Below are 20,155 nucleotides of genomic sequence, written 5' to 3'. Positions count from 1 at the left end.
CAATGTTGTGAAGGTGGCAGGAGGTGGCTTCGACCCTGGCTGTCCTCCGGGCTGGGCTGATTTTGGCAGGAACGGGTGGTTTCACCCTTTGCAAGGCACTAGGAGAAGCTGGCTGGGCGTATTAGGTCAGAAAAATGGATTTTCTAGAAAAAAAGCCCAGAGCCTGCCAGAGATGCTGTGTGGTGGAGAGACACCTGCTTGGTTTTCCTCTCCCACGGTCTGGTGCAATTCTTCTCCAGAGGGTTCCTTGCTGTGCCGGTGATCTGGGGACTTTCCAGCCATCTCCCACCTCCGCGTCTGCCACTTTCCGACATCTCCGTGTTGACGTTTCTTGCAGGATTTGGGGTGCTGGGTGCCGAAACGCCTCGCGGCAGGATGAACGCTGGGTTTGGTGGCTTGTCTGAGTCATCTATGGGAAGCCAAGCCATGGGTCAACCCTGATGTTGGCGCGTGTGTGCTGGCTCAGCAGATTGCTTTCCTTCACACAGGCTCTGGGGAGCTGCAAGGGAGACACGACGTGTCTGTCACACCGACGACGGCCGCCCCGAATGAGAATTTGCAATCATCCCCGGCAATGGCAAAACGAGCCCTCGCTATCTCTTGCCCGTTCTGTTTCCCGCCTTGCCAAATTTTGATATGGCTGTTACTGAGAGATTTTAATTTGTGTTAACACATTTCCAAATACAGCTATCCTTTTTACAGATGTTTAAGTGAATCATTTTTATATATATATAGATACGTATATATATAGGTGTTCAACCCCAGCCATGTTCCTTACAGTATGCAACCCCAAGCAGGGGTAACCCTGGCTGGAAATGGAGGATGGTCCTCTCGTGTTGGGAAGTACAACTTGCCGTGGGAAGAAAGGCACAAGTGTCTTTGTGGCGTGTGAGCCGTGGCACGGCTGGCCATAACGGTCAGACGTGACGAGAGGTAGTGGTTCCTGCCAGTTGTAGGTGCACTGCTAGGGTCTGTGCACTGGTAATAAATGAAGACCTGGGGTTGTCACCTGTGCCCTGTTTCTGATGGCTCCACAAGGTTTTGGCTTCTCTGTCAGCCTTCAAAGCGTTTGTGGTTTGAAGAGCTACATCTCTCATAACAAATACTGTACTACTGATGTCTTCTCCTCCTGAGTTTTCTCTAACATCCATTGACTTTGCTGCGAGAGTTGTACCCGTGAACACTGAGGAGTCCCCAAACAGCTGGCAAACTACGTCTTCTCCGTGAAGGTCCTTATTATATAGTATAGCATATAGCATATGGGACAGAGAGTAGTCGCTATAAATCAAATAAGGCAATTAAATCAATAAGGCAATTAAAATACAGTATGCCCTTGCATCTCCCTGTGGTTATGGAGAGCTTCCCGTGGTTATGAATTCACCGTAAATAGCTGTCTGCCCTGCGGGTGGGCTGTGAAGGTCGGATGAGAGGGTACTGGCAGCAGTGGACACCAGCTTAGAAGGTGGTGAGGACAAAGCACTGGGTGTGCTTGATAGAGAAGACTTTGTGCCTGAAAGATGCCTGTTACGGGAAGGGTGCTGAGATGTTGGAGCTGGGTACAACGGGACTATTCACGTTGTGTGCTGGCTGCCGTAGTCATGGGGTGACTTCACAGTCCTCCGAGGAGCACGTGCCTTCGCAGGATGGAGTCATCTGCACCAGGAATCACAAGAGTCCTTCTGATGGATGGTGGTTCTTGTGTTTTTCAGGATTAAAATCAGCTTCAGCCTGGGCTGGAGATCCAGAGGAGTGGGGTGTGTAATGGGGCTCTCCTGATGGCTGGTAGCCAGGCTGTCCCCTGCCTTGTTTTCCCTTCCAAACGAAGGAATAATGGCAGTCTCCATGAGGATCCATGCACGAAGGAGCTCGTACGCTCCCAAAGCTGAAGCAAACAGCCCACCAGCTTGGAAATGTTTCAGGCTGGTCTTGACGCTGAGCGGGGAGAAGTTTCAAACTGCAGGATCGGAGAAGTGACCTCTCCGACCACCCAGTTCTTTCCTCGAGGGGTAAAATCCTCTACGTTTTCACGCAAGAAGATTTTCTGTTTAAATTTTGGCAGTTTTCAGGCTTGCTGATGGGGGCAGGAGAGGCGGCACCGATCTCGGTTGGCGTCAGCACCCACTCGAGCCGGTGGCAAATATCGCCCAGAGGTAGTGACAGGTGAAAAACGGGAGGTTTTAAATTCCAGACGTATCCCAGGAAATACTTCGCTATTGATGTAACTTCTGAGACAGATTCCAGCTTCCAAGCCCCAGTGTTTTTTAAATAAACACGAATGAGAGCCTGCAAAGGTCAATTTGTGGCTTGGTGGGAAAAAGCCTTCGGTTCAGGATCAAAAGAAAATGACTCAATTCGGAGGGCGCAGAGGACCTCGGAGGCCGGCTGGTTTTAACTTTGGTCAGACTATTACACATGCCACCATCGTTATTCATTGCCCTGGTATTTTTTTATTTAAAAACACAAGTAGTTGAAAAAAATTCAAGTCAATATTGGAAATTAGGTTCATAATGATGTTTACTCCTGGCATGAACTGTTAATGTTTTTTTTTTCCCTCCCTGTTGCTTTGACAAACAATTCTCCGTGTTCGTTGAAGTATAGCAAACCTCGTCTCGGCAGGGTAGACCAAGGGACACTCATTGAGGTTGCCCACTGGCGCAAGCCCACGTTGCTGACATCCTCCTGCCCGCGACGCCAGCAGGGATGCTCGTACGCTGCGAGGAACTTGAAATATTTCCGTTGCTTCCAGCGATGTTTTGCACCAGTTTTTCCCTGTGCTGCGCTAAAAAGAAAAGCTTTTGTTGGGCGTCATAGATTGGCCTCGCCTAAGAGTTTTATCAGGTCCAAGTGCATATACTTTTAATGTATGGAGGGCAATATAAGAGGAATGGATGCTTTTGAAGTTATGGCACTGGACGGGACCTCATATGTGTCAGCTCCGTTCCTGCCTCCTCTGCAAACGTCCTTCAAGCAGAGTTTCCCTGCCTCAGTTTCCCAAATGGAAGCATGAAGGCAGTGCATTTTTTCACCTACCCCTGTCCATGAGGCAGCGCCAGCTCGGGTGGGATGTAATTTGGGTGCTACCCACAGCAATAAAACCTTGCTGTTAGGTACCGGGTCATATCGCTGCCACAAGTAACACAAAAAAGATCCATCTCCCTACAAAAGGCAGATTTGTTGGTGCAGCTCTGGGGTGACCATTTCAGGCAAGGTACTTCGGTACAGTCGGAGGATGCTTGTAGGAGGTGATTTATTGTAGCAGGCTCTATTTTAGTTACCCGACAGGGCTTTTAATAGCAATCACGTGGAATGCAATGACATCCATTGTTTTGATTTTACAGTCGAAACGGTGCCGTCTGCCCCAGTTATAAATTTGTGACTCACCAAACACAATGGGCTGAAAATAAATTCAGCCATGGAAGCAGAAACGGGCTCTGCTCAGGGACGTGGGAGTTTCTGCCATGAAATCCCTTTTCCAACATGGGTCGGGACTTGCGCATGTGGACAGGCTCCTCCGGCAGCATCCCTCGCCCGGGCGGGGGGGGTCCAAGTGCCCAAGGGCCCTGCGGTACCGAGGACCCTGTCCTGCCGCCCCTGCTCCTGGCTTCATCCCCTTCTCCCGGCTCCATCCCCTGCTCCCAGCTCCATCCCCTGCTCCCGGCTCCATCCCCTTCTCCCGACTCCATCCCCTTCTCCCGACTCCATCCCCTGCTCCCAACTCCATCCCCTTCTCCCGGCTCCATCCCCTGCTCCCGACTCCATCCCCTTCTCCTGGCTCCATCCCCTGCTCCCGGCTCCATCCCCTTCCCCTAGCTCCATCCCCTGCTCCTGGCTCCATCCCCTTCCCCCAGCTCCATCCCCTGCTCCCAGCTCCATCCCCTTCTCCCGGCTCCATCCCCTTCTCCCAGCTCCATCCCCTGCTCCCGGCTCCATCCCCTTCTCCTGACTTTATCCCCTGCTCCCGGCTCCATCCCCTTCTCCTGGCTCCATCCCCTTCTCCTGGCTCCATCCCCTGCTCCCGGCTCCATCCCCTTCTCCTGGCTTTATCCCCTGCTCCCGGCTCCAACCCGGGGGATGCAGGGGCGCGGGGACGGGTGTTGCCCCCTTGTTCACTCATGGGAGGACGAGGCTGGAAGCACAAACAAAGCTTGGCAGTGTCCGTCCCAAACACAGACAAAACCTGTTTGTCCCGAAGACGTGCATCTGATTCACCACGTGCTGTGTAACTCCCCGGTGCCCGGGCTCGTACGCTACGTGGACCCAAAGAACGGCTTTGATAAAGCACAGAGGTTCATCCCTGAATGAATCGACATGCTCAAAAGCGGTGGCCAAACGCGGTTGTTCACGCTGTTTTTAAAAAAGCCACCCGAACCCCAGCGCTCCAGATTTCCAGGCTTGCTGCTCCCTCCCACGGTTCAGGTGAATGCCGTGGTGGCATGATTTGCAGGTGGTGGTTGGGTTTTTCTCCCCTCAAAGGTGCTTCATTGATCACATCTTCTCCTGCCGGAGGATGTCGGAGGCGTTTGAAGGATGGAGCAGAGCCAACGGCACCCTGGCCTGTATCAGAACTGGTGTGGCCAGCAGGAGCAGGGAGGTGATTGTGCCCCTGTACTGGGCACTGGTGAGGCCGCACCTTGAATCCTGTGTTCAGTTTTGGGCCCCTCACTACAAGAAGGACATGGAGGTGCTGGAGCGTGTCCAGAGGAGGGCAACGAAGCTGGTGAAGGGCCTGGAGCACAAGTCTGATGGGGAGCGGCTGAGGGAACTGGGGGTGTTCAGCCTGGAGAAGAGGAGGCTGAGGGGAGACCTCATCGCGCTCTACAACTCCCTGAAAGGAGGTTGTAGTGAGGTGGGGGTTGGTTTCTTCTCCCAAGTAACAGCGATAGGACGAGAGGAAATGGCCTCAAGTTGCGCCAAGGGAGGTTTAGATTGGACATCAGGAGAAATTTCTGTACTGAAAGAGTGGTCAGGCCTTGGAACAGGCTGCCCAGGGAAGTGGTGGAGTCACCATCCCTGGAGGTATTTAAAAGACGTGCAGATGAGGTGCTTAGGGACATGGTGTAGTGGGCATGGTGGTGTTGGGTTGATGGTTGGACTCGATGATCTTGGAGGTCTCTTCCAACCTTAATGATTCTGTGATTCTATGATTCCAAGCCCAGCGCAGCAATGGGAACAGCTCCTTTGGGCACAGAGAAATGTGGCCGTGGCCTCCTGTGCAGCTGGTAGGTTTGTAGAAAATATTTTTTCAATGCAAAATTTGAGTAGCGATGGTCAGAAGTTACTTGGGAGTCTCTTGCCTTGCAAAACTCTCCCGAAACGTTTCAGAAAGCAGCACTAAATAAACCAGGAGGGCAGTTCAGCTTTCTTTTCCAGAGTAAGATGCTCAGGACCAGCCTGAAATGGAGGGTGTGTCAGAAAAGCGATGCGGACTTCAAGTCTGCACTCAGTTTGCAGGAGACCACGGTGCTGGGTGCGACGGTGGGTGCAGGTGCCCATGGTGGGAGGTGGCCTCGGCTGCCCCGGGTAGCACCCATGCATCATACGGGGGGTCTGCCCTGCGCTCGGTGTGTGCAGCTCGGGTGGTTTTATCCCCCGCTCCCTGGGTTTTCCGCCTGTTTTCATCACGGGGCTGCCGCCTGCCTCGCGTTCGAGGCGTGGGGATCAGTCGGTATCTGCTCAGCGCTTTGAGGATGTTATCTGGAGGGTGGTCACTTGCCGCATGCCGCCATAAATCACCCTGCAAGCCATTGCTGGTCACAGGTCCCCTCTCCGGAGGGGGCACCACAGGTCCCAGCCTGAGCTTGGAAAAACCAAGCCAGAGGCCGTGTCCGGGCTGGTGAGACCCCCCCTGCAGTGCTGTGTCCAGCTCTGGGGTCCTCAGCACCAGACAGACATGGACCTGTTGGAGCGGGTCCAGAGGAGGCCACAAAAATGATCAGGGGGTGGAACAGCTCTGCTGTGAGGAAAGGCTGAGAGAGTTGGGGTTGTTCAGCCTGGAGAAGAGAAGGCTCTGGGGAGACCTTATTGCGGCCTTGCAGTACTTAAAGGGGGCTTAGAAGAAAGACTTTTTAGCAGGGCCTGTTGCTACGGGACAAGGGGGAATGGTTTTAAACTAAAAGAGGTAGATTTAGACTAGATATAGGGAAGAAATTTTTTACAATGAGGGTGGTGAAACACTCAGGTTTGCCCAGAGAGGTGGCAGATGCCCCATCCCTGGGAACATTCAAGGTCAGGTTGGACGGGGCTCTGAGCAACCTGATCTGGTTGGAGATGTCCCTGCCCACGGCAGGGGGGTTGGACTGGATGACCTTTAAAGGTCCCTTCCAACCCACACTATTCTGTGATTCTACGATTCTATGAGATGCCCGGTGGGTTTTCCGCACCAAGACGAGATGGGGGCAATCCCAACCATGGAGCACCCGCTTAGGAAATGATTCCTTAGGAGCAGTTATGGGTTCATGACTCCAGATTACTTACTCCCCTTGCATTTTTAATTCAACCCGACATTAATTTGATGCCTGGGGAGAAGCAGGCTACCATTATCACCTTAAATTAGTGACCGTGTGCTAAGCCTGCTCCCTATGTATTGCGGGAGGTGAGACGCTGGCACAGGGAACGATTTGGGATTAGGTGCACCCCTGCACCTCCTGCCTTGCGTTTGATGTCCCAGGTTTACACACCACAGCTCCGCCTTTCCATAAATTCTGGATTTATGCTCATCCACAATATGATTTTATCCTTTTACTTGCTGAGGGTTTCTTTAAGGGCGCTGCTGAAGCTATGAGATGCTCCACACCTCCAGCCATCCCAATTCTTCATTGCTGCAGTCCGCCCCGCTCTGCACCTCCTCGGCGCAGGGGACGCAATGTCCTGCTGCGTCGATACCATCCCGATGGGGAGTCACCTGTTTGTCCCAAGGCATATATTAAAGTGCTGGTGCGAATAAAGGCTTCGTGTCACTGCCAAGGAGGTGTCAATGAGGTGACACTGTCCCCGTGCTGGTGACAAGATTGGTGTGGGACGTAATGCCGGGCATCTGCTGGTACCGCTACGTGAATTATAGCAGGAGAAGTCAGGTGGAAGTGTTCGGCTGGAGCAGGTTTCCACTGAAATGGGCTGATTCGGTGAATTGAGAGCGTTTCAGAAAGCATTTTGCTAAAGGAATTGAATGAGAGATTTTTGGAAGTTTGGTTTTAATTTCTATAAGATCTTGCTTTATAATTTAGGGCATGAAGTGAGACCACAATGGTAGAGTAGAAATATTATTTCTGTACTGAAAATGATGCAAATAATATGAAAATGGAAGAGGGCTGAGATTCTCAAAAAGTGTGGTTTAAAAAGAATAAAATAATTCCATATTAGTGATGTTTCATCCTAACTTGGGACAAGTCAAAATACCAGCATCTCTGAATTTCCCCCAAGATGAACCCCTCCAAACCCTGGAGTTATGCCAGCTCTGGGGACGAGCCGGGTTCAGGTTCACCATTGCTCACTCCAGAACCACTCCAGTTAAATCCGTGGCGTTGCAACAGCACCATCGGGAGAGCAGCCCGGCCCCGATGCCCCCGTCTCTGCTAGGCTCTCAGCAGCACCGAGCGTGTCGGCCTGAGCGCCCTGCGGTGCTCCAGGGATGCTCTGCCGCGGCAGGGAGCAGCCGCTGGCCTCCTGGGATGCAGAGAAGAAGCCGGGGAGGCTGCAAAAGGCTGGGCACAGGAGGGATGGACAACCTGGAAATAGATAAGAACACAGTGATCGCTCGGGGGGCTGCCTAATGACCTGTCTGAGCGAGTGGATTTCTCCAGCTCATAGCAAAGGGTTCAGTGTCTGTTAGGGAAAATGTTTGTTCTTGGCAGGAAATGAGGATTTCCTCCAGGTATCGTTATGGATGGGAATGGGCCGGGAGGCTGCGCTGGGACCGAGTCCCCGCGTGCAGGATGCTGTGGGATCCTGTGGGGTGCTGTGGGATGCTGCGGGATGCTGTGGGATGCTGCGGGATGCTGCGGGATGCTGCGGGATGCTGTGGGATGCTGCGGGATGCTGTGGGATGCTGTGGGATGCTGTGGGATGCTGCGGGATGCTGTGGGATGCTGCACCACGGGTGCAACGGTCGAGCCCTGGAGAGCATCACTGCTCTCTGATTCCATGCACAGCCATGCCTGCTGTATTTCTCCATGATTTCTGGGATACATCTCCCTGAGGCTGTGGAGCACCAGGGGGTTCCCATCGGTGGGTGATATAACAGCTTTTTCTTTTGCATTTGGGGAAACCCACTAAAAATCCTCACTGTTGTTGGGGCAGCTAGAGAGCTCCAAAGACAAGAGCAAAACTGCGAGTAAAACCAAATTAACTCTACAGGATCCAAACGCAGTGCTAATATGAATGACTTAAAGCCTCCTTCTTGCCTTTTTTTTTTGTTTGTTTGTTTAATATTGTGGTGTGAAGTGACTTGGTAGGATAATAGATATTTCTGAGCCTGCTCATGAAAGCTGTTTTTCACACCAAACAGAATAAAAGCAAAATTATCTGCTTAAGCTGTAGACTTCCAACGCACCGTCTAAGCGCCGGTGCCTGTTATTGCAAAATTAGGATTGGGGCTATGTAAATATTTCTCTTCATTAGCGGATGAGAAAGGGAAGAGCTGGGATGGCAGACCCTGAAAACAAGGGCAGCATCGTGGTACCCGCGGGAGCAGGGCGGGGAGCCATCCCCTCGGTACGGGGGATGCTGCTGCAGGCACGCGCTGCGGCACGTCGGCCTGACGAAGGGTGCAGGGGTGCCTGCAAATTACTCAATGCCTCCATAGAGAAAATCTAAAAAGAAAAAAAAAAAAAAAAAAGCGGATGAGTTTGAGCTCCCTGACGTGGCAGCACTGCCTGTAACCCAGCTCCGGCTCCGCACCAGCACACGAGCTCCGTTTGCATTTCATATACCCCATAACTGCCTCCTGTGTTTTCCTTCCTCAGGTATTTCAGTTATTTCTTTCCCGACACTTCATTCATCGCTCAGAGGCTCTTTCTGCAGGAGGACGGGCTCGGTGTAAGACCCACGTCCCCCCCCCGGCAATGGCAGTGTTGATCTTGGAAGCCGGTGCTGCCGAGCCGCATGCGGCAGCGGTCGCCAGCGCTGCTCGGGGCGAGACAGCCACGTCTCCCGCTTTTTGGGGAGGCCAAACAGCCGCAAGCGAGGTGCTGGTGAGACCCGTCTGGGGCATCCGCCGAGCCGGTAACGTGCACGGCCGGCGAGCAGCCCCGGCACCTGTGCTGCAGCCTGGAGCCGTTGGCAAAGCTCCTGAGATGTCCCTCGTGGTTATAAAGAGGAGAGGTTGGTTATTCCGGCCTCAGGGCTGAGCAGTCCCTGAAGCAGATCTCCTTGCTCTGCCCGGTGCAGCTCCTTCCCCATCTCCCTTCCTCCCCATCCCGCTCACTGGGAACACAACCTCGGGAGCACCAGCCTGGGGATGGAGTTGGAGAAGATTGTGGGTGCCTTAAAAGTGGGAGAGAGCAGTGTACGTGCGTGTACGTGCCTGGCCTGGATAACAGCAGCCCTTGTAATGAAGTTCTGTAGAGCTTTAAAACCAAAGGAAACCCATTTTCTAGTTGCAAGCACCCCGCCTGCATGGATGAGCACCTTCCGTGACGCGAATGCCAGGCAGGACTTCGCCGTGATGCCAACGACCGAAACAGCAGATAACAACCCAGGTTGACGGTATTTTACAGGAGATGTTTGCCTCCGAGAGCGATTTAAACCCGAGCCGGGCAGGGAAGCCCCCAGCGGAGGTGACTTTGCTGGCTGGTGCTGGCTGGGGAGGGCTGGCAGAGCCGCATCGTCCCCGCACGGAGCGGCACCGCTCGCCGCCCGCTTCCCCCTTTCCTTCTGGCACCGGGTTATTTTCAGCTTTATGAAGCAACTGTAGCCCAGTGTGCTAAGGGGAGGTGATGACAGCTCGGTAGGTAGGGCCGGTGGTGCTGACAGCTTGTAGCGTTACACCTTCCCCGGGAAAAATTGCGGCAATCACCTGGCAGGGTGGGGGGAAAAAAAAGTGTTTGCGCAAAAGCCGTGGTCACCGCGGGGATCACGGTCCTGCTAATATTTATTCTAGCAGATCCACCGCGTTTGCAGGGACGTGTTTCGGGGAAAAGCTCACAGCTGGGTATTTTACGAGGGGAAGAGTTATACGAAGAAATGTTGCTGAGGGATTTCTCCAGCTCGCTTCGCTGTCGGGGCTGCCAGCCTCCAGCCCCCATCCCCCACGGGGACACACGCTCAAAGGGAGGAAAAACCTGCGGAAAAGGATGGATGTGGGGGATGAGTTGGTTCCTGCAGCCTTCCTGGCTTTTAGCCTCGGTCCCCGCACGGTGCGGAGCATCACGAGAGCGCTGCGGGAAGGAGACGTAGCCTGAGCTTGGTCCCACCACGCAAGAGCTTTACTCTGGAGGTCGGCGGACGGCCCTGTGGCTCGTTCCGAGTGGCCAAGGGTTTCTTATTTGTATTTTTAAATGATTTTTCAGGTGCTTGCTTTAGTAACGTCTCGTTTTCTTCCTCTCGGTGAGGGATTGCCCGGCATGCTGGATTGCTGCAGCTTCGGGGAGAGGCAGGGGAAGATAAACCAGCACCTCAAATGCTCAGACATGGGTTATTGCGGTTGGAGCAAAATGTGTTTTGGGTGGAAGGTACGTTACTGGTGCTCGCTGGGTGAAGTCAGGATGGCCACAAGCATCTCCCAAAAGCCGCCTGTGTCAGATCCGGGAGGATGTCTGGATTCCCATGGTTTCCTTGAGCTCGACAGCGGTTGGGATGCCTGCTACCCCTTTCCGTCTGGCGCTGAAGGACAAGGTGGTGGAGAGGCTCGGAGGGGGCCCGGGGCTGCCTGGCCATGGGGAACAAGAGCCACATTGTGCCACCAAAACTGCTCTTTGGCCGATATCAATAGAGGACTTGACTGCCCGGTTTTGCCAGCTCAGCACTTCAGCACGCGCTAAATTCACCCAATAAATAAAAAACGAGCAAAAAACTCCCGATGGGTTGAGAACAGACGCTGCATTGATGGGCATGGCTGATCCACCGCGGCTGCGTGGCCAGCGCAGGCAATGCTGGCTCGGTTATCACCATCTTGGGGAGACCCTTCCCCAAAACGTCCCTCCCTGCACCTTTACGACGCCGACGCCAGCTGTGCAGCGGCCGTGCCCCCCCGCCGGGAAGGTGAGGCGTGGGATTTCGTGGCAGCCGGTGCCTGTGAAAACTTGCTTTCCGAGCCGAGCGCCGGCAAACCTGCGTCAGAGGGAGTGCCTCCGCCCGGCACCCGCACGGGGCCTTCCTCCGCCGGCAGCCGCTGCAGCGCTGGAAGCCGCGGGACCCTCGGAAGGGTTTTTCCATCCTCTTACAGGGAAGGTAAAAATATTGCCTGGAACAACTCAAGACTGTACATGGAAAATGTTGGGTTGCAGTGCGTGTGAATTTGAGCAGGGGAAATGAGGCTGTTCCTTGATTATCTTGCCAATAAAATGCAAAATTTCCCTGAAAGTCAAGTACATTCATGGCTGTTCTCCGAGACGTGTCCAAGCTTGGAAACACTTTTCATTCGGATGGGAAGAGTGTGCCGTGGACCTGTTTGGTTGCTCTCCAGGTTGCATCCTCCTTCATTCATCATTACAGGCATCGCCCATCTCCTTCTCTGAAGGGCTGTAGAGCATCTTCCATCCTTGCAGGATGCTCTAGCCCACCCCCAGCAGCCCGGCACACCCGCGCCTGGGTACCAAACCCGGGGAAGTGCCGGAGCTAGGAGATGAGCTCGATTAGCAGAAGGAGAACAATTATGTTCTCAGAAGTGCCGGAGTTTTGTTTGTAGAAATGATTTATACTTCTGAGAGGGCTGTTGACTTTCAGGAGACTGAGGCTTTCAAGTACCTAAATCACTTTTGGAAATAGGCTTGCAAATTTTTGTAAGTACTTAGAAAATATTTCTCCTATGTCCTCAGGCCTTCTCCAAGTGCAGTGGTAATTACAAGTTGTCCATTAACCACAATGTGCAAATCTCTGCTCGAAGCTGTTTTGCATTCAGCACCTAGAAGACAGACCGCATGGAGAGGCTCGGCTTGTATTTAAAAAATAGGAGAAGGATGACGTGGGGACTGGGTGCAGTTGGGTTTTTAGAGGACGAATGCCTGTTTTTTCACACAGGCTTGGGGCTTGTGGCTTTTTGGAAGGTTTCAGAGACTGAAGGCCATGTGAAATGTAGCCCCCCCAGCTTGGGCAGTGGCCAACTCCTCCTTGGGCAGCAGGAACTTCTCCATTCAGATACAACAGCCTCTGCGTCATCTCCTGCGACAACTCGTTTTACCATGGTGCGTCATTGAGCGCAGTGCCCAAAGCCTCAGCAACGAGCGGTCAGCGGGTACGAATTCAGCAGAAGTACCTTGGGTTTCTTAAGAAATGATCGGAGCGCGAAGTAGGTGGGGCTTTGAGCTGCATCCCTCAGGGGACACGTAAAGGGATGATTTTGCTTCTTTTAGAGCCTGGGGTAAGTGATTTTGGTGGAGTTACTCCCAGCTTATCTGGATTTGAAAGGAAAAAAGCTTAAACAAATGTGCATGAATTCCCCGGGAAGGTCGGTGGGGATGTTTGGAGCAAGGCTGTGTCTTCAGGCTGGGTGCTTGGTCACGAACCGTGCGACGGCCGGCTCTGCCGGGTACCGGCACTCTCCCGGTTACGCCGGCTTCAGTCTGGCCGGGGCTCTCGGAGAGAGGGTGTGATGGAAACCATGTCCTCGCCCAGGCCCATGAGTGCAAGAGACCCGGAGAGGTCTCCTACACCCTCCTGCTATCCCCAGGCAACCCAACGTCCATGTTAGTTCAACGACATTTTGTCTAACCTATATTAACGAGTTCTGGTGATGAGATTTTACAGCTTTCGGAAATCTTCAGCGGTGCTCCAGGATCTTTATTGTTGGAAACACAATACGCCCTCCTACACCCCCGGCTTGCTGTCTCCAGCCTCAACCCCACTTTTCCTAAACTGCTCCTCGGAGGTCGCCTCGTCTGGAGTTACCAACTTCTGCTCCGGACTCTCAAAATGCTGCCGGCGTCTGGCTTGGCAGATTTAACCCCACCAACAGCTTGTTCAAGAAAATACTGACTGATGCCAGGCGCTGGTGAAGCCTTGGGGAATCCCACCTGATCCATATTTCCACTGAGACGTGAGCTACCCCTAACTTGCCGTGTGAGTTCTGTGTCTTAGGAGTGTGGTTTTTCTCCTTTAGAGCAGTTTTTTCTTCATGTGCCCATCTCCTACAGCCTATAGACAAAATACAAGCTGCGTACCCGTGCTGCGGTCTTCTCATCACGGAGGTTTCAGCTGACACTAAAAAAAGCCTCCCCCGAGACAGGGATCTTCAAAAGCGAGGAATCTCCTAACCCGCAGCCCTGCCCCGTTGCAAATACGCCTCAGGAAAGGCACACGTAAGGAGGGGAGTGCTGGACGCTGGCGTGCTCATACCTATATATCGGCGTGGTTTCTGAGGATTTGGGGGCCTCAGGTGAGCATCTTCAGCTACGCGGGGGCTGCCTTCCCCCGGTATTTGTTGGGTGGACGTTCAGGCCCATCGGGTGGGACGTGGCTGGTCCAGGTGTGTCAAGGGAGCGTCCCATCGCGCGCTCGCTTTGCACGCGAGAGGCTCGCGCAAGCTGCTGAGATGCTCCACGGTCTTCTCCTGCTCAGAGCAGGCGCTTTGCCCCGCAGCCAGCGGGACGGCCACGTTATTTCCATTGGCATTCGCTAATTAGGATTTCGTTTGCTCCTTTAAAAAACAAGTAAAAGGCATGCCCCGTCAGGCAAGCACCTTTGTGGTCAGACGGCGTCTCGGGGAGGTTGTGTCTGCTCTGCTGCGAAGGGTTTTGAATGCCTGCGAGCTCCTCCTCATTGTCGGGGGTTGAAACCGTTTTGAAGACGTGACAGTACCTCAACTAAATGAAGTTTCTGGCCAAGGCAACCGGCCGTGGAGCCTCTTCGTTAGGGAGACGAGGGGCAGAGAACTGCCCTCGCATGGTCTGTAATCAGGGGGGCCGGGCACGAGCCGTCGCAGCGGCGGGTTTAGCAGGACAGGGGCTCCGGCTGCTTAAAGGGGCTGAAGTTTCTCTGAGCTGGTTTAATAAATGGAGTCGTTGGAAACGTTCGTTTATTTTTGGCAGAACAGCTCTGTACTGCCGTACACGTGCGACTGGGAGGCGCGCGGGGTGGAGGCGGTGATGGGGCTGATCCGGACCGGGGTGGGGGTGGGTTTGGTGCCATCGCCCACGGCAGGGAGGGGGGAGGCGCAGGAGCTGCCGTGGATGGGGGGGTGGGGGTCGGCTGCCCAGCTCCCGGGGCCCAGGCGGCTGCGAGCTGGGTGTTTCAGCCGATCTGCTCGCTTTCTGCTGGGACGGGGGGGCTCGCAGGTTTGGGGGCCGGGGGACTCTCAGCTCACCCGGTGTAACTTCTAGCCCAGCTTCAGGACTCCCTCCGGTCCCTGTCCCCACGCCTCTCTCAGCTGCCTCTCTCCCCTTGCCTTTGCAGAACCACCAGACTTTCAACAGCCTTACCTGCCTTAGCCTCGCGGCCGAGGACGGCGCCCAGCGGCTCCCCGGCCCCCAGCCATGGACCGTGGCCCCCCGCTCCCCGGAGGTGATGCCGGGCAGGACCCCCGCCTGCACCCCGGTGCCGGAGCCGCCGCGCTCGCGGGCCGACGAGCGCCGGGCCAGCAGGGACGACCTCTCCTGCGAGGAGGAGGAGGAGGGTGGCGGGAAGGAGGAGGAGGGGGCGGCGTGGCGGAGCGGCGGGACGGGCGCCGAGAGCCTCTTCCAGCTGGACGGCGAGATAGATATCGAGCAGATAGAAAACAACTGAGGAGGGAGTGGGTCCTCTCGGCCCGGGGTCGGGGGGCTGCCAGCAGAGCCGTGGAGGGCTCCCCGCTGCCAGCGCGGGGTTTGCGGGGTCCTGCCACCGCTCCCCTCCTGCCAGCTGGAGGGGACGAAGCAGCTTCGCCAAAATTTCATCAGGTATTTAGAGCAATTTGTGTGCGTGCGTGTGTAAACCTTGAAATTCTTTGTAACTACTGTAGCCAGAGATCAGCTAGTCGGAGGAAACTGCCTGTCCGGTGGGGAAACCAGACGCGGGGATCGCCAAAACCCGGCATTTAGCGAGTAAATGGCTTTGGCCAACATAGGGTTGGAGCCGACGGGGCCAGCCCTGCCCTGGGTCCCACCTGCGCTTGCTTATTAGGGGATGCGCAAGGAGGAACCACCACCCATGGGACTGGAAAAAGTGGGGGAAAACCAGAATATTGAGATTTGCAAACCGAGCGCTGGCTGGTGGCTGCGGGGGCGGCTGCGGCTCCTCTTCTCCTGCCGCATCCCGCGCGGCCCCGGCACCCCCCTCGCTCCCCACGTCCCTGGCAGTGCCGTGAGAAGGAAATCACGAGTGAAGTGTTTTGCTTAAATTTAATAATGGTAAGAGCTGGATTTTTACTTTTTTTTTTTTTTTAAAAAAATTTTCCTTTTCCTGATGAGGAATTAAAGGGACCCCCAGCCCGCACAGCTCCAATGCGGGGCAGCATCCGAGGATGCTCAAATGCCTTGCTTCCCTATTTTTTTTTCTTCCCAGTCCCCTCTCTCAAACCCATCGGGAAAAAGCCCCAAACAGTCTTGGCGCTGCCCTCGCTCGGGTTCCCAACACCCAATTTTCAGCGGGGCCGGGCCGTTTACCCATTTACCAGCGGCTGTGCCCTCTTTGCTACCCGAGGCACGGCTGCCACCCTCTTTTTTCTGCTCTGTCTTACTGTGAAGGGGCCGCACGCCCAAGGCACGCCGCGGGGTTACTTGACAAAAATCAGCTGGCGAAAGGCTGAAAATCCAGGTAGCAGCACTGAAAGCTTTTCCTGTGTCTTTTTTAAGCACAGATAAAGTGGTGACCATTACGTTTGTACAATATGAATTCTCTTTGGTAAAAATAAGCAGTCCATTTGCTAACAGGTTGAGAAGGACACGTATTTTTTTTTTCCTCCCTCTTTTTTTTTTTTTTTTTAATTGTTTAAAGCTCTAGGAAAACTGTACGAGTGGCTTCCAGCATCTTCTGCAGGCTCCCTCAAGCTCCTGAGCTCTGCAAAAGCGAGAAAGTAAAAAAAAAAAAGTCCTTGATACCAACAGCAATTGAAGAGGTGACATTTTTAACGGGGTTCGGCACCCCCCGTCGGCAAAGCTTTAGAAGTCCGTGACTCGGAAAGGGCTGAGAGCCGCTGGTACAGGTTTTATCCATCATTTCTGGTTATGTTAGTGCACTTTTTTCTGCGGTGGTTCGGGATGCGTGTGGCGTCTCCCATCACAGTGGAACCCATCAGCTGTTATATAGCTTTATCCCGTCCTGGCCCCGCAGAGGTTTTGCGGGCGGCAGTGGCCACGTCCGCTCCCTCCAGGCCGGGTGCTGGCAGGCAGGGCCAGCCCCGAGTACTTGGGGAGGGGATGACAGGGATGTCTTTTCATTTTGGAGAACCCTCCAGCTCTTTTAAAGTGTCGCTTGATGCATCGTTTAAAAGAAAATACATCCTGACTTCATTTTTAGCCCTCCTTAGTGGAAGGCGCTGCCCGTCTCGGAGGTTTCGGGGAGGGTGCGGCCGCGCCAGCGTTTCCCCAGGCTGCGGCCACCCCTCGGGTCCGTGCCCCCGCAGCGGCACAGCCGAGCACGGGGTCTCGGCTTTGAGTCTTCCTGACGCTCGATACCCCCCCCCCACTGACGCCTCCCCGGTCTCGGGGTGCACCCGCTGGCCACGGGCACCTCCTCAGCTGCTGGCTCCTGACTGACCGAAAAAGGGCAAATTCACCCCAATCCATGTCCGGCTGCTGCCGCAGAGCTCCGGGTGGGCTCTCGCGTGTGCGTCACCGGGGCTGTAATTCCTAAGGGCTTCTGTTTTCTTTCCAAGGGCTGCTACCGGTGCCACGCCAACCCCCCCGGTAGGAAGGTGGCCAGGGGACCACTACCCAGCTGTACTCGCCGTAGCCGTAGCGTTCAGTTTACATACAGCACAACCCGTTTGCCTTACTAAAGACGCTTCTCCAATGAGTCATGGCCTTATACTGGGCACGTTAGCGTAGGCGCAGACTACAGTTAGCGACGGTTTTGAGGCCACGGTGGTGTTCTGTTGGATATTTCGTTGTTGGGTTTGTATGATTTCATGTACTTATTCTCAGTTTAAGAAAGCCTTACTTGTTAAATTTTTTTTTTTTTTTCCTCTCTCTCTCTCTGTAGAGGTAAAACATTTGTGGATTTATATATATATAAATATATATATAAATAATTAAAAATATTAAATATAATATAGTATGTGCCTCAGATTCAGGGGACATCCTGTTGATTGTAAAGTCAGATGTGGCGTTGCTCCCCGGCACGCGGGGGAGGTTCAGGAGATCCAAACCCTTCGCCCGCAGCGACCGCAGCGGGAGAGCAGGGCACCCCCCCCCCCGTGGGTCCTGCTCTTGGTTTTTAATGGACTTCACCTATTATACAGATGCTTTGGTAACCGCCCCCCCCCCGGCAAATTCCTGCCGGCTGCCAGAATGTGATATTAAAGTAATATGCAGACAATGGATGTTATTCCTTGCTAGGTAGCTAAAACAGGCTCATTATCGTGAAGAGACTTGGTGGCTTGTCCAAGGCGTGACCCAGTCTGGCCAGCAGCCATTTCAGGACGACAGCAAGCTGTGTCAGCAGCAGTAAGGGGTCATCAGTACGAGCCCTGGGAAAAAAAAAACAACAACAAAAAAAAGGATTTTAATAGGAAAAGTCTTAGCATGCGCACGGGGAGTTTGCTGTGTGTTTGCAGATGCAGCTCTTTGAGCCTGTTCTACGAAAGATTACATTAAAAAAAAGACAAAAAGAAGTATTTGTAAAATAGATTGTAATTTTTCCACGTTATAGCATAGCCTATTTGGCCAATAAAGTTGTGTTTCAAGTGCATCATTGTTGAAAAGCTCCTGGCTGAACAGGCTGACAGACTTACGTAGGATGTTATAGGATTGTAGCAGTGCTTTACAGCGTCTATGGGTTTGATGTTCAAGAAATCAAAAGACGAGGATGGCCAAAAAAAAAAAAAAAAAAAAAAAAAAGACAAAAAAGAAGGGAAAAGAAAAAAAAAAAAAAAGCCTTCTGAAGCTATGACCTGTAGTAGCCACCTCTCGCTGGCAATTGCACAAGCGCAGCGGGATGCGCGTGTCCCCGGGGAGGGGCTGCCCGAGGTGTCCCCGCCGGTGTCCCCTGCCCGGGCGGGCGAGGAGGCTGCCCACTCGTGACTCCCCTCCATGACTTGATTGCACTAGAGCAGCTCAGTCTCAGGAAATTGCTTGTTACTTTTACTGTGTAAATAAAGCTTCCTGGTTCAATAACCCCCGGCCGACGTCTCGCCTCTCTGTGCTGTCCCCCTGGCCGGGCGCTGCTGCGGGGGGTCGGGGGCGTTGGGGACGTTGGGGACACCGCTGCCCCTTGGGGACGTAAACGGCCGGGTTGTGGCACTGGTTGGGGTTTGATGGGGCGGAGCTGGGTGCGGGTGCAGGAGCCCCACGTACCTCTCCTCTTCTGGAGGGGGTCTGGCTGCACCTCCTTGGTGTCCCCATGGGTGCTGGGAGGGGGTGTCCCCAAAAAAATGGGTGTGGGTTGGGAACGCTGGGGCCTTCCATCGAGGTGTCCGTGTCAGAAATAGCGTCCCAGCCTTGGGTTGCACCAGAAAAATGGGCATTTTTTGATATGCACGTGCAGGCAGATGTGATGCATCCCGCGGAGGGGGGGACGTCTCCCATGGCCCCCCCCGCCTGACGCTGGCTCTTATTTAGCTGTAACGCCGTCGAAGAGGTAACAGCGAAACGCAACTCAACATTTAAGTGCCAAGTAGCACCTTATGCTTTAAGGACAGAGATAACGTCCCACCCCTTAAAATAAAATCTAAACGCGAGCAAGGCAAGAGCCCACAGCAGGGCAAGGGCACACGGGGGTTCTTAAATAAATTTGTGGGCGATACCTCCCTACAGCCTTTGTGAACCAGAAGGGAAAACGGCTGCATTTCCTCGAGTGAGCAAACAGTTTAAAAAGTTTCATGACAAATGGCAGGATGTTTATCTGCCTACACTTAATCAGATTGAAGTGATAGGCTTAGTGTAATAGAGCAAAAAGGAAGAATTATAGAATAAAAAAGAAATGCTCAGTGACCCGTCACAGCCCTAACGTTCGACCAGGGTTTTCGGCATCCTTTGCTTGTGCACGGATGCACACGGTGCCGTACACTTTGGCTGAACCGCTCTCCAGAGGATAAAAGATACAAAAACAGACTGAAAAATTGCACTAAGGTCATTTTCCCAGATGTGGTTTATTTTATTATAATTTAATTCCTAGCCCGCTTTCCCCCACTGTCCCCAAGGGGTGCCGTGCAGCTCTGCAGCCAGCTGGTAGCTCGCAAAAACAAGCGTTTCCAACACTCACAGACTGCTCCAGAAACACGGAGCATTACTTCGGTGTCCTTCGGTGACCAGGGTCATCTTCAGCTGTTGGGACTGCTGGAAACGTAGCTGGAATTATTGTTTACCTCCCGCTTGCAAATGCAGAAAGCAGTAGCTGGACACAGACAGTGGCCAGAGCACTCTGCCTGAGCATATTTATATATAAATGTATGTAACACATACATAATTGCCTACCTCTCCGTGGTCCCATGGGAGGTCTGAAGCAGGTTAAAGTCCAAACGCTCTCATTCCACTCCAGTCTAAAGCACCAAGTCTTGCCTAAAACTCAAGGGGGTGCAGAGCTGCTGACACGCTGGTTAAAAAGGGACTTTTGCCTATGAAAGGGTGACACTTGCAAACGCTGGCAAGCGTGGGTGAAGGTGGGCACCCCCCCGCTTCCCCTGGGGCAGAGGATGTGATGGAGCAACCCCCAGTCTCTAACCCTGCTCCCCGGTTTGAGCTCCTATCCCTGCTGCGCTCTTGCCACACGCAGCGTAGCCAGGTCTTACCATGCATCCTGCAATAGCTGCGCTGGAAAACCGGCGGGTGGGAGAAACTGAAGACCCCAGGGACCTGCTGGAGCACTGCAAGGCCCAGCGGCAGGGAGCAGCTCGTTTTAGCAATGCTTATTCTGATTAGAAAAAAAGAAA

The 20,155-nt window shown here is 53.7% G+C and overlaps 1 protein-coding gene across 1 annotated transcript in view; it reads left to right on the top strand.

The window, feature by feature from the left end:
• Positions 1-18,401, top strand: part of FAM53B (family with sequence similarity 53 member B) — a 56,522-nt gene extending 38,121 nt beyond the window's left edge. Inside the window, exon 5 of the mRNA XM_075155258.1 lies at positions 14,545-18,401. Within this exon, the coding sequence (XP_075011359.1) occupies positions 14,545-14,874 (330 nt within the window). The 3' untranslated portion in view covers positions 14,875-18,401. The remainder of the gene's footprint in view (positions 1-14,544) is intronic.
• Positions 18,402-20,155: the final 1,754 nt, after the last annotated feature.

This window comes from Calonectris borealis, chromosome 7 (assembly GCF_964195595.1).
Source record: "Calonectris borealis chromosome 7, bCalBor7.hap1.2, whole genome shotgun sequence".
In the NCBI taxonomy this organism is placed as follows: domain Eukaryota; kingdom Metazoa; phylum Chordata; class Aves; order Procellariiformes; family Procellariidae; genus Calonectris; species Calonectris borealis.
This window is presented reverse-complemented; position numbering and strand designations above follow the sequence as displayed.